Below are 15,339 nucleotides of genomic sequence, written 5' to 3'. Positions count from 1 at the left end.
TCACCAGTTTTCTTCCAATATTGTTTTTCAACTCATTGTTGGCTTAGTATACATTCATATAAATGGAACCAGTGTGGGAAATTTCTTTAGTTGGCTCCACAGACACAGTGTTTTAAAAAGTACCACTCGTTTTTGAATGCAAAAACTATTTAAATTCACAAAAAATATTTGTCATACTTATAGACTGAGTAATTAGAAACTGTAAATGTGTTATAGACCTATATTAGAGTACACCTACCAAAGAAAAAAATAATATTATTTAAAATTATTAACAATAGTGACATCTTTGGTGTTTCGGGTCAAAACTGACCCGCATAGATAAATAGTAGGATAAAGACAACAAGTGTTCAAATTTCTTTCCATAAAACCAACTTTTATTTAACCATACCAATTAACCAAGCAATTTAACTTTAACAAATGAACAATGACCAACAACAGTGTGTGTGTGTGTGTGCGCCTGCATTAACCATAAACTGAACATTGAAAAATAATATGATGTTAGTGCAGGTGAGTCACTCTGAATGAACTTATGAACTTATGAACCATGAAACTTAGCATCAGAAACTTTAACTGTGTGTGTGTGTGTGTTTGTGTGTGTGTGTGTGTGTTCAAATGCATGAATCACAGTATTTGATGGTTACTGTGTGCTCCGCGCAAATGAATTTCTTGCATGTGTGGCAAGTGGTGTTGGACTTCCTGTCCTTGTTGGCGGGGCAGGACTGGCACCTCTTCCTCTTGCTGCTCCTGGAATCTCCTCCCTGGTTTGTATCACAGGATGATGATGTGAGTGTTGGCTGAAGCCCTTTCACCAAACGAACAGACGCTTCGGTTCGGGGCAGCCTCTTTCGTCTTTCGATATAGGGAGAAACCAGAGACTTGCCCAACTCCTCCAGAAAAAGCCTCCTCTTGAAAGGTTTTTCTCCATTCCATCCTGGATCTATTTCAGTCCACACTACATATGCGTTGTATGCCGAAACGTCCAGCATGTTGTAGAACACAACCATTGGCCACCTTTTTGTCCCCCGCTTGCATTTGTATGTGCCGGTGACCTTGTCCAGGTTGTCAACACCACCTTTGTTCTTGTTGTAATCCAGGATCATGTCTGGCTTCTTGTCCTCCCTACTGCTCACACCAGCATCCCTGTGGAGAGTTGACATCAGAATGACATTTTTGTTCTTTTTGGGACAGTAGGAGACAACTGTGGTTCTTTCTGAGAATGCAAACTTGGATGAGAGAGGAGCCCTGTCTTTCGTTCCAAGAAGAGCTAAGGGAAGCTCAGGTTTGTTCTTCCTGACTGTTCCCACCATCGTCAGCTTCCTCTTTAGAAGCTCTTGCGCAAGGTCATAGGAGGTAAAAAAATTATCACAAGTTATGTTGTGCCCCCGAAGACCCTTGGTCATGTCCAGGACGACCCGCTTGCCCTGGTTCTTCTCTGGCACTCCGGTGGCAGATTTTCCGGTATATATTTGCATATTCCATGCATAGGCAGTTTTTGCATCACAAGCTGCCCATATTTTGATCCCATATTTTCCAGGCTTGCTTGGCATGTACTGCCTGAAGGGACAGCGGCCTCTGAAAGGGACTAGCCGTTCATCCACTGTCACCTCTGGCCCAGGATTGTACACAAAGGGTAAATTTTCCACCCATTTGTCCCAAACCTCCCTGATGGGAGCAAGCTTGTCATTCTCACGACGAGCAACTCTGGTCTCCCTGTTGTCAAAACGTAGCACTCTTGATAACACATGAAAGGCTTGAAGGGACATTGTGGCACGAAAAATAGGGCGTCCTGACTCACTATCCCATAAGCTGGCCGTAGCTTCATTACAGGATCTGGACACCCCCGCAAGAAGCAACAGTCCCATGTGCGCATCTAGCTGTGTTTTGTCCATCTCCGTCCAGCTATCACCAAACACTCTTCTCCCTTCCATGTTGGTCATCTCAAGTAGGATACTCTGAATAGGTCGTGGAAAGAACAGTTCAAACGTTGACTTGATGTCTTGGGCGTGTGACACAGCGTATCTAGTAGGCCCTGGAGTCATTCTGAGGATGTTTTCCATCGGTGCCCTGGCTTGGGTTTGAGGAGGGCTTGATAACCATGAAATGTCACCTTTTTTTGACTTGAAGACCTCTCCTTGAGCATCTGTGACATCTGGGTCCTCCTCATCAGATGTTTGGTCTTGTTCAGGGTCATACTGAACATCATCCTCCTCCTCAGACACATCCTCCTCAGCTTCACTTCCCTCTCTCTCCTCAAGATCACCATCATTACCAAAGATATGATCTAGCACCTCATGAACAGAATACCTTTTGCTCATGTTGACTGATACTCCTACAGAATTCAACTAATAATATCCCACCCAAACCCTCTTTATATGTGCCAATGTTTGTTTATAAACAATGTATCAATATGCTGTGAGAAAGTTTTAGTTCACGTGGGGGGTGGTGTTTGTGTGTGTGTGTATGTGGGCCAATGTTTATAAACAATGTATCAATATGCTGTGAGAAAGTCTTAGTTCACGTGGGGGGTGGTGTTTGTGTGTGTGTGTATGTGGGCCAATGTTTATAAACAATGTATCAATATGCTGTGAGAAAGTCTTAGTTCACGTGGGGGGTGGTGTTTGTGTGTGCCTGTATGCATTTTCTATATGTCTCTGTGTCTGTGCATGTGAAAGAAGCCTGTGTGTGTGTGTGTGTGTGTGTGTGTGTGTGTGGGCCATAATTGGGCATATTGGGCCACAATTGATCCTCAGAGCAACCCATAGCTTTAAGGTGATGCATAAAACAGCCAGTAGTCTCTGCCGGGTCATTTTTGACCCGTAACACCACAGATGTAACTTTTTTTTTTTGAGACCTTTAGAATTTACTAAAATGGTAAAAATGTATATTTCTACATTCAATCAGGTGTGTCTGAGGATTAGATGAAGCCTCATTCCAGAACAAAAAAGCAAATGGTAATTTTTACACATTTAAACTTGAAAACGGGTCAATTTTGACCCGAACACAATAGAAGGGTTAAACAGTCTGAATGTCTGAATCATCTAAAAAAGTGCTTTTAAAGTGCAAACGAATCAGACTATGGTTTATGGTTTATGGTTCACCCCTAATTTGTTTGGACCAAATTATGCTATTTTGGTCTGGACCATGTTTCATGGCACCGTTCACATATAATATTTTGGTTAAAACCAAATGTCTACACTAAACAAGGTATTTCTGTAACAACACCTAAACTTGTTTTTATAGTCTCTCAAAGAACCTCAAAGTAAGAATTTTTGACGCCTTTTTGTTTTAAAAAGTGTGCTCCTACTCCTAACCCTACTAAAGATTGATATTTGTTAACAATAACTTTACTGCCATAAAAATATGAAGATAAGATATATAGATAAAGATGTCCTCATGTGGTCGCCAGTCAGCCCTGTGCATGCAGTGCTTGTTCTAAAGCTGTTTTTAAGACATGACAGAACATGAAACTAATGCTTTGAACTATGTTCTTTTAGTGGTTGTTTGTAATTGTTCCGGCTGATCTACTCCACTTTCATTTTGAACAAACCAGTATGGCTTAAATGCCACTGTACTTTCTATTGTCAGTTTTCACACACTGGCTAAGGCTAGGTTTAGGGATAGATTTAAGATTAAGTTTTGGGTTAAGGTTAAGTTTTGGGTTAGATTTAAGGTTAAGTTTTGGGTTAAGGTTAGGTTTTGGGTTAGATTTAAGGTTTAGGTTAGGATGTGGGTCAAGGCAAAATATTTGTACTTTCTATTGTCAGTTTTCACACATTGTTCTGAACGGATTACATCTTTTTGTCATATTCATATTTTAGGGTGAATCCCTCCCGGACATTTTTTTCGGTCTCAAAAGTAGGACATGTCCGGGAAAAAGAGGACGTCTGGTCACCCTATCATATTTAATCTATTTCATGGCAGTTAGTAAAACATCATCACACAATGATTTAGGTTAAGTTGGGTGAGCTCATGTGGAAAGAAAACACAGATAATGATAAAGAACAGGAGGGAACTGCCAAGGAGTGTGATTCACTCATGAAACCCAAGCATAACCTAATTCAGTCTACTACAGATCTAATACAGCTTCATAGGATATACTATATACTGCAATGGGATGAATAAAATTTAATTAAATTAAATTTAATATCATTCAAATCCATTAGCAAAAAGAGCAGTAAATAATAACATTAATAATAATTTATGAAAAAACAGACCTTCATTTCTATAGTACTTTTCTCTTGATAATAAATAATTAAAGATTAGTATAAAAACATAATATGAACTCCATATACACTTTCTGTACACGGCAGTTTCTTATTTTTCCTGTTTGTATCCTTTAGGCCTCAAATGTAAAAGATCTAACCAATTACAAACCAATGACAGATTATGCTGTGAATAATATTTAAAATAATATTTACAGTAAATTCTGCACAAAATATATAAAACTACTTAAGTAGTTAATGCGTAAAATGTAACTATGAAAAAAGTATTCATATTATGTTATTACACCTGTAGAGAAAACTTCATGAGATAACTATGTTTTAAACAATATTAAAATAAAAGTATTATTTCACTCCAATCATTTATTTCAGTTAAATAAAATTTTTTTAAAAGTTCAAAAAAGTAATTTTTATGCTGATCTGGAGAACCATTTTTACAGTATTACAGTGAAATTATCACATGAACTTTACACACACAACTTTAATGTAAGTATAAACACACTGAAATATAAAATAATTGTGATATCTGTTCATTTGTCTGGTCCATTATAGACACCTTACAGATGCTCAACTACACTGCATGTCTATATATATAGACCAGGAGTGGCATAAAGTTATCCAAAAGCAGTGTGCAAGACTGGTGGAGGAGAACATGCCAAGATGCATGAAAACTGTGAATAAAACCAGGGTTATTCCACCAAATATTGATTTCTGAACTCTTTATAAAAACTTTATAAATATAAAAACTTGTCTTCTTTGCATTACTTGAGGTCTAAAAGCTCTGCATCTTTTTTGTTATTTCAGCCATTTCCCATTTTCTGCAAATAAATGCTCTAAATTAAAATATTTAATTTGGAATTTGGGAAAAACGTTGTCCGTAGTTTATAGAATAAAATAACAATGTCCATTTGACTTAAACATATACCTATAAATAGCAAAATCAGAGAAACTGATTCATAAACTGGAGTGATCTCTTCATTTTTTCTCCTCCTTATGTTACTGAGTTAATGAAACTATAGTTACTATCACACACTCTGTTACAAAGCATTGGCAATGCAAACAAAGAACATACGGCTACCGGTGACAACATATTTCAAAGTAAACAGAAATAGTGAAAAAAAAGTCCCATGCTGCATCATCTGCACCTGTTTCACAAGTCAATGTGTGAGACATTATATCAGAGAGCTTTTGAAATGTGCAGGCCAGCACTGCTTCCTTCCTCCTTCACTAGATAAATCAGTCTCACCCTCTGAGCACACTACAAACAATCACGGAAACTGCATACGATACGCTGCTTCAGTTCAGAACACTAAAAACTTTTATTGTAACTGATTACCTAAGAAAATGAATGTTTAACATATTTTAAGAAAGTTTACTTCATAGTACAGCTATAAGTTTTTAGAGAAAAATCAAAATAAGTCAGATAAGGTTCATGTTGACTGTAATTTATTAAATGAATGAATTCTTAAAGCAATAAATCAGAGCCAGTGTTTATAATGGCTACAGGAGTTTAATTTCCACACACTGGACAGAGTTTTCTACCCCACCCACTCCTCCCCAGATTGTGAAACTCACACGAGTTGCCAAACTGGCATACAGTGGAAAGTGTGATCACAAGTCTGACAAGTCTTACTCTTAATCTGATAAGTGAAAAAAATATACATTTCAGGATCAAAATGCCCCTGCCAATACTATGCTAGTGGCAGTGTTGGGCTTGTTACTTTGAAAAAGTAATTAGTTACAGTTACTAGTTACTTCTCCAAAAAAGTAACTGGGTTACTGAGTTACTCCAATATAAAAGTAACTAATTACCAGTAAAAGTAACTATTGCATTACGTTTGTGTTACTCAAAGTTATCATTATGTCAGTCGTGGTAATGGCATTATAGTCCATTGCCTAATCTCAGCATGTTTTCTTAATATCTGATGATACATACTGATGGTGTTATGAGTAACTACAGAAAATATAATCATTAATGGTCTTTTAATGAGTTAGCTGATGTCTGTAAGTTTTGGGATTTGGGGGATTGAGGGTCCTCTCTGGTGAGAATGGGTAATTGCACAGAGCATGCGGAAGAATCATTTTAAACTGGGTGGGTGTGATGTGGTCTCCTTTCAGAGCGGATGAATCACTTGATTCCAGGTTATGTCCAGTCAGAAAGAGAGAGCGCATTCAATCAGAAAATGCTGAGGGAAATGTCTTCAGAGGATATAAGAGACTTATATCCTCTATTTATGTAAATATATATGTAAATAATACATGTAAATAAACAAGCTTTTGAGCTCTGAATTTCCCCTTCTGAAGTCCCCATTGCGCCACCAGCCGCTCGCGTTCAGTAAAACTGAGCTGGATCCTCTTCTAGAGGCTGTACATGTGACGTAAGTAGGTAAATACATATCAGGCTTAGCAGGGATGGTTGTTTCAGCACATTGGTACCATTAAACACAATATTTTATCCCTTCTCCACTTAGAAATGCTTCTACTTTTAGTTTAGAAACAAAATAATACAGACTGCCACTTTAAACTGAACTTTTACAGTCTACAATACTGAGACGAGGTAGTCCATTTTAACAAAGAATCTAAATGTTTTACACTGCGTTCCAAATTATTATGCAAATGATATTTTCCCCTGATTTTCCTAAATGGTCGACGCAAATGACATCCATTAGAGTATAAATCAAATTTAATTTTACTTTGAAGGATCCTACATCTACCAGAGGCACCAGCAGCTTCAAATACCTGTTTGCTGGTTTGTAACGGTATTTTAGCAGCTGCTCTCTTCATCAAATGAACTTGCCTGGCAGAAACCTTCCTCATTTTGCCTTTATCTGCATCAACCTGTCTTTGCTCTGAATCAGCCACAAATCTCTTTGATCAAGCTTACATTTTTGTGAAATATCTAATGTTTTCATACCTTGTCCAAGGCACTGCACTATTTAAAAAATCCTTTTTCTTCCCCATGTTGCTTGAAACCTGTGGCCAGCTTAATAATGTGGAACATCCTCCTTAAGTAGTTTTCCTTTAGATTTCCTTAGATTAATTTCAGTGATCCAAAGAGCCCTGAGACACAATATCATACATGACTTTTAATTGAGAAACAAAAAAAAAAATCTTTGTGACACTTAAATCCAATTTGCATAATAATTTGGAACGGGGTGTACATTTACAGTATACCTAAGAGAATGTAGCTGAGGAGGAAATGACTACATACTGACAGGGAGAGTACCCATCCAGAATGCAATTAGATGGAGCCAGTGGGACATAAACTATTATTACTTAAAGGTTGTATTGTACAAATAAACCCTACAGGTTAGTGTATGTGGATAAATCAGCACAGCTGAAATGATTTAATCATTCATTTTCCTCAAAGTACTTAATCCATCTTATTGGACTGTCTCTGCAACATTTAAGGGATTTTTGATTTTTGTTTTGTTTCGTTTGGTTTTTCAATGCTTTTCTGTACAATGATTCCAGTTTCACATGGTTACTATTACCTGAACACAATGATATATAGTGATAATATGTCAATTCACTTCAAAAATACCAAAATGAATGAATAAAAACATAAAAAACATAGAGTATCTAGTTTTGCTTGCTACAGACTGTATTTGTTTATTTATTTATTCATGCTTTATTCAAGCGAAATACAGGTTTACTGTATGTGTGCCATATTTTATCATGGTTAAAAATGATCTTACTTTTATTGTAGACTTTTTGTTTCGTTTCTGTCCTCCCTTTTTGACTTGGTTTCTCAAAAAAAAGAAACAGAAGAAAAAAAACTTGTAATTACATCCAGTTATGTGAACCTGACACTCTCCCTCTCTGAGTTCTCCACCCCCTTTTTGGCCACAGCCCACGTCCTCTATCTAAACAACTGCTCCTGACTCCCAACCCTTATTATTTTTGAGGCTTCTTGCAGAGCAGGACCACTGCAGCTGTTTGAGGAGCGTGATCAGAGCCGCAGCAGAGCCGAGACGCTGGTATATGGACGGGAAAATGACTGGGGGTCCGAGTGCAAACAGTGCCCCTACATACCTGGGATGGTCCATCTTTAACACACTGTGCTGCTGCCTTCCTCTGGGAATTGCGGCTATTGTGTTCTCCTGCAGGGTAAGTTGTAACTAATAAGTAACTCTTTTTTTTATAAAAAATGAAGATAAAATAACGATTCTCTGGAAGAATAATAGCATAATTTTTTTTAAGCTAGAATAAACTTTTTTCTAGCAGCAAAAAGTGCAGTTTCTTATTCTAAACATGCACCTGAGCAAAAACTTGTATAGCATTTCTTCTTCAAGTGCAGGATAGCTGTAACACTGTAAAACTAAGAGCAGGAAAAAGAAAAAAAAACTTTTTAACTTTTTATAGGCTGATACTGCAAACACGATCGGAGATGGCACAAGGGCTCACGAGCACTCCAGAACAGCAAGGAACCTGAACATCGCAGCGCTGGTCCTTGGAATCATTTTCATCATCATCTTCATTGTCCTCAAAGTACTTGAGCAAAAGTCTTAATGGACTATCTCTGTAACGTTTTAATGGATTTTTTTGTTTTGTTTTGTTTTGTTTTTCAATGTTTTCCTGTACAATGATCCCAGCTACTCACCGATGGTTAATTCTTGCCCTTTGCCTGTTACATAAGACACAAAGCAAGCATGGAAAAACAAAACCCTCTCCATTTTACTGAAGCAGTGGTGGCAGTCCTGAATTGAAATATCTTTTTTTTTATGTTTTGCTTTATTTTTGTACACTTTGTATAATCAGTTTTTTTTCCCAAAGAAATAAATGCTTTTCTCCTTTTTTAACACATTTCCATTTTTATACTGAATACATTATATCTTGGCATGCATGACATATCTCATACGTAGCCAAATAAAATCTGATACAATCTTACGAAATCTTCTTTCCTGTGTTTTTTTTAGTTTGTTCATTAGACATTGATGCACTGAGGTTGAAAACTGTGTTTTCGTGAGTGTTTGCATTCGTGAAGATTTATTAATCATTTAAATTACATTTAAAATGTATTAATAAATAAAACAAAATGCTTTTACGTTTTTTTTTTCTTCTAAAGTAATTTTTTAAAAATAAAATCCTTGACTTGAATTACACACAAGGTGGATATAAAAAAATAAATAAATAAATAACTGTAGTCATTTAAAAAAATTAAAAAAACTTTTTAAATAACATAATAAAAACTGAAAGGATCCGGAGCGCTGCTGGCATTACAAGAGGTAAGTCACCCACACTATAATTATAAACTTTATACAGATAAACTTTAACACTACTACTACTACTATATTTGCATAACCGAGCCTATTCCTGCAGTTCATAACTGTTTTTAAACCTTGCTTTGCTGTTCAGCAACAAAAAATGTGTTTTATATGAATATGATTAAAACTCGAGTAAGACATCTATTTGCACATAAATCGATAAGGATGTCCGTCAACAGGATGCCGCGCTGTAACTCGGTTACATGCCCTTACCACCAGCAGTGACTAATGTTAATTTCGCCATAAATAAAATTACGGGCTGTTTGCTGAGGAACATGAACGGACCGCCGCTCTCGTCGCGATGGCAGCCGGACACGGCAGCATCTTCCATCACTTAAACAGCGCAGGAAAACAGACCAGAACACAAGCCCACAAGAAGCTCAGATTTCACAAGCAACTGAGTGAGTGGGAGTGGGAGTGGGGGCGGGGCGGGCCCAGTACTCTGCACCAGTTCCACATTAGCATTGTTTATGTTCCATTTAGCATTCCTCAGCACATGCTACACAGAAAAGAGAAAAGAGGGCTGCGTCTTCTTTTTACTTCTTTTTGATTTAAGCCCTGAATTATTTTACAGTGATGAAAAAAAATATGATATATATGCTGTTTTCAGTGCACTCTATATAAATATATATATATATATATATATATATATATATATATATATATATATATATATATATATATATATATATATATATATTTTTTTTTTTTTTTTTTTTTTTGCTTTATTGCTTGGTAATTTTTTTGTTTTTGTTTCACAAGTCATCCCTAACTAGTAAAATTAACGTATAACCTAGTGCGGAAAATGTTTACTTTGCCTAATTAGATTGTAGTGTACATATTGTGAGCCGAGATAAACTGTTATGATAAACTGAAATGTCCACTATGCTGGAAACAGGGTCTGAAAGGGTTAAAATCTCTAGTTGTTGGGGTTGCTTACATTTGGCTACATGTGTGTTAATGTGTACACTAAAAAATAACTCCTTTTTAATAAAATAATAAGAAATACATTTCTTATTTCAGCAACACATCTTGACTATGTTAAGTAATACAAAAAAAGTAGAAAAAATATGAATGACTAAGAAATGTATATAAAGCAGATAAAGCATTAAAAAGCTAATTAAACGAATTAAGACAGTGTTAAATTACTTGTTTAGTTGATGAAAGGGAAATGTTTTGTACCCTTTCCAACCTAAATTGTGTTTCAGCCATGAAACAAATATAAGAATGCTGATTTCTGTCTGTAATGCACTGTGAAAAACAAGAGTAAAGAAGTAAATAATTCAGTAAATAAATAATTATTTAAAATAATTATTGCATAAATAAAATATATATATATTATTAATGTTTTTCCATTGTTCACTGTAGTGGAATAATTTCTTTAATCATTTTTTTTTTCAGAAATTCACAAACTGCCAGCGTCTGAAAGCAGCAAAGCAGGCATGTAAGTAGAGGCATTTTAATAAACGATGGAAGCAATAGCAAAAACACAATAGCTTCCTTTATGTTAATGTTACTTGTTTTATTCACTTGAAACCAATTGTTGAATTTTAAGATTTTAAGCATTTTCTTTATTGTTGATGTGTTTTCTTCTCATCCTGTTCCGGTGCTTTCCTGCTCTATCTTTATTTTTAGCATCTTTTCCTGTGCCTGTCTGTTTTCCTAGCCATGTGCTTTCTTGTACGTGGCTCTGTGCTCTCCTTGTCTTTGCCCCTGTCTTCATTGCTCCCACTTGTGTTCATTGGTAACTCCGCCCCCTCGTTACTGGCACCCCTCGAGTGGCAAAAAGTTATCCAAAAGCAATGTGTAAGACTGGTGGGGGAGAACATGCTCAAGTCAGTGGTCCTGACTAGACAAAGCAACCTGCATAGAGTTCTGTGTTTATCTGTGATTTTGTTGTTGTCTCTTTTATTGTCACCCAGAGCCTGCGTTTGGTGTTGCTGAGCTCACAGGTTTCTGTGTTTCTCTGAGATTACTTTAATTCCTAAACAGTTATCTTCATATGTGTGTTTTTACTTCAGTAGGAGGAAGTAAACTGGTAACATAGAGAACCAAAAGTGTTTTATAGAATAAAACAACAATCTTCATTTTACTCAAACATATAGCTATAAATAGCAAAGTCAGAGAAACTCATTCAGAAACTGAAGTGCTCTCTTATTTTTTTTTTCCAGTTCTGTATGTTTTATTTATTACAAATATAAAAAAGTGTTTTTCAGATTTTTTCTCTATACATTGTGTAATTGCATTAATACAAGTATACTATCCTATTGTAATTAAATCAGTGGCACGATCCTTTAAGTCCTTTGAACCTTTAAACACTGTTTTTAATTCAAATTAATTAAATTAAAACTGAGTTTACTCTAGATGGAATATGTGTTTTACTTAAACTGAAAGAATGCAGTTTTAAATAAAAGATTAAGCTGTAGAAGTGCTTCCTGTAACTCTGTCCTATAGAGTTTACTGAATGTTCACATATACTACTGGTCAAAAGTTTGGACAAACCTTCTCATTTAATGTTTTTATTTATTATTTTTTTTCCACATTGTAAATTAATGCTGAGGCCATCCAGATTATGAGGGAACACATAATGACTGTTGAAATATAGTACTATTAAAAGTGTTAAACAAAGCAAAATACTCTGTGAAGCATTTGGGTGTTTCTTGTCTGGGGTGCCGTTAACTTGTGGTTTCTGAGGCTGGTTTCTTCTCATTAACTTATACTGGGGGCCAGTTCCATCATAACGTTTTTAATGGTCTTATGAACGGCACTTGAGGATACCTTCAGATTGTCTGACCTAGTTGAGAAGTTCTTGCCATAATATTTATTTGGATTAAAATCATTAATCAAATAGGGTTATTCACTTTATACTAAGTCTACCTCTTCACAACTTTACAACTGATGCTCTCAAACACATTGAGACACATTTGCAAAAAAATGCACATAAAGCTGACTGAGAACATGGCAAGATGTGCAAAGCTGTCTCTGTTTGTTTGAGGTGCTACTTTGTAGAATCTAAAATATAAAACATATTCTGCTTTGTTTAAGACTTTCCATATGTTTTTCGTCATAGTTTGGGTGACTTTAGTATTAATCTACAAAGCAGAACATTTAAAGAACAAATAATAAAAAAACACTGAATTTAAGTCGTGACCAAACTTTTAAAAGGTACAGCAAGGCAAGGCAAGTTTATTTATATAGCACCTTTCATACACAATGGTCATTCAAAGTGCTTTACATATTAGAAAATACAAAAGAGAAGTCAAATTACAAAAACATGTAAAAGACCAATGTAAAAGAATAACAGTAAAAATGGAAATAAAAACTAAAATAGAATAAAACATGATTGATTCAAACATGATTAAAACAAAGAAAAGTAAAATTAAAAACATGTAAAAGAACAACAAAGAATTGGAAATAAATATAAAATAAAAATAAAGCATGAATAAACCAAGATATAAAAGTGCGGTTACAGAATAACAGTGTGTGAAGCTGAAGCGTTTTAAGCTGAGCTGAACATCTGATCAAACATGTATGTTTTCAGTCTGGATTTAAAAGTGTTTAGTGTTGGAGATTTTCTAATGCTCTCTGTTAACTAGTACTGCTCAAACACTCAAAAATATGTTTTTTTCCAAAAGGCACACAGAAGTTTCTGTGTGGGTTGTCTGACAACCGTAAGACCCGCTGTGTTAACCTATTTAAGCTACATATTCTTGTTTTTGTTTTATTTAAATACATTAACATGTATATTTTCCCCTACTTTTATGAGAAAAAATACTTTTTGCACTATTTAAGGTAGAGCGAACTTTCCGTGCAAAATACGTATTTTTCGTTGCTGAAGCTGAAGCACAGCCCACATTTCAGAGATTCAGTTGTTGTGGTTCAGCTTCTGCTCTCATTTCTCTCTTCACTGCGCTCCTCTTCCACTGCTGTTTGTGCGCCGGAGGGGGAGGGGAGCAGTAACAGGACCTGCTGATGGAGATTCTTTTCAAAACCCACCACTCGCTCAAACCACAGACGCTGACTCCTCAGCTGAGCTGAAAGAACTTTACTACGTGTCTACTGTTCTGGAAACAGCCTGTGCACACAGACTGTACACAACAAAGCTAAACGCTCCAGTTACAACTTGATCAGACTCTAAAAGCTGAATTCCGAGAAAAACTCTGCCTTAACCCCCCACCCCCACACATACACACACATATATACACACAAACACACACACACATACACAACACAGCTATACACCGCAAACATAAGTGTACTGGGGTGTGTGTGTGTGTGTGTGTGTGTTTGGGGGCAGAGCGGAAAAGCTCCATCTGGGCAGTTAAACAAGGAAAAAAAACATCATCCATGGAGCCTCAGTCAAATTTTAGCATGGACTGTGTTTACATTCTGATGTTGTGACAAAATTTCCCACATCTGAGAGCTGCCCTTCGCTCTGCTGCAGAGACCGGACTGCAAATAGAAGCAGATAACCTCTTCACTGCCAAAGGTCAAACACAACCAGCACTGCCATACAAGCTGAATGCTATTGCTTTCATTTTGCTGTACTACCATAATGAAAGTATGAATTTACATCATTAATTACATAGTTTACTTGTAATTGTAAGTGTAACTTACTTACTCTGGATGAACCAGTACCAGACATCCCAAGTTGCAAAAGTTGATTTCAGGGAGGTTAAAAGAAAAACTTGCACACACACCAAAGGATAGCGAAACTTTACTTTTATTTTAATTAATTTTACTTTTTTTGTTTTAAATTTAGAGTACTCAGAGGTGAAATGAGTTTTATATTTTTTTTCTTTTTGGAAGGCCCTGCCTCTGCTTTCCCTGCCTCCGCCATGATCTGCTATCTCTCACTCACTGAACAATTCGCGTCCCGGAGGGGGGAAAAACACTGCCTGCCCACACTAAAAACTGATTGGCTGTCTCACAGACTCTTTGCAGAGAACAGGCCAATCAGAACCCTCTCTGTTTTCTCTCTCTCCTTCCCACACGCGACTAGAGAAAAAAAGCGTTTGTGTGCAGTGCGCTCTTGGGGCCCTCGTTCTGAATTCCGGGAGATTATATGTGACTCGCGGGCATCAGGGAGCCACTGCCGAAAAGCGGGAGACTCCCGCAGCTTCAGGGAGACTTGGTTTGTCTGCAGTAGATTCAAAATACTTACCGGGTCCTACAGGTACTTTAACTGCGGGTATAAATAAAGAACAATCAGGAACAAGAGTGTAACAACTAGGTAACTTTATGAAACTTACCTTGTACTTATGGTGTAACTGCTCTCTATGAATCAGTATTTACAAAACACTTAATTTAGGGACAAATAAAGCACAGGAGAACCCTAAACTTGTGGTGCAATTTTCATATAAAACAATGTATAATCATTTTTCACTTATGAAGGCTTCATTCCAGTCACACTGCAGGGAATTATAATTCTAATAACTTTATATTGATTTTGAAATAGAAGATTTTGAATATGATTTATGCTTTTAAAACAGTCAGAGTGAAGTAGGAAGAAAACATATAGTTCGTAATGTCAAGACTAAAATACAATAATGTTTATATATCTTCAATAACACAATCAGGAATGCAGAATGTTGTGAAGAAAATGTATTTATTAATACACAGAAACCACAAGGTTTTATTTTAATGGTTAATAAACCCACATCTCATCAAGCACAAAGTATTTACTCAGTAAGTAACAGAAACAACAGGGAGTGGGCTGTATTATTAATATGTATTAATATACAGTGTTTTACCGTTCTTACTCTGTAACTTCACAGTACTTAACCTCTTAAACACAGGCTGTATTATAAAGTGCTACTCAGTTTTGTTATAGATGCTGATATGATAAATGA

At 36.2% G+C, this 15,339-nt stretch overlaps 1 protein-coding gene across 1 annotated transcript; it reads right to left on the bottom strand.

Annotated features, from left to right (window-relative positions):
• Positions 1-431: 431 nt before the first annotated feature.
• LOC125799255 (piggyBac transposable element-derived protein 4-like) lies at positions 432-2,912 on the bottom strand. Its single transcript, XM_049475508.1, has one exon. It carries the CDS (start codon positions 2,313-2,315, stop codon positions 609-611), a length of 1,707 nt encoding a protein of 568 aa, XP_049331465.1. The 5' UTR covers positions 2,316-2,912; the 3' UTR covers positions 432-608.
• Positions 2,913-15,339: the final 12,427 nt, after the last annotated feature.

Source organism: Astyanax mexicanus, chromosome 1, assembly GCF_023375975.1.
Source record: "Astyanax mexicanus isolate ESR-SI-001 chromosome 1, AstMex3_surface, whole genome shotgun sequence".
Lineage (NCBI taxonomy): Eukaryota > Metazoa > Chordata > Actinopteri > Characiformes > Acestrorhamphidae > Astyanax > Astyanax mexicanus.
Note: the sequence above shows the minus strand (reverse complement) of the source record. Positions and strands in the feature narration are given on the sequence as shown.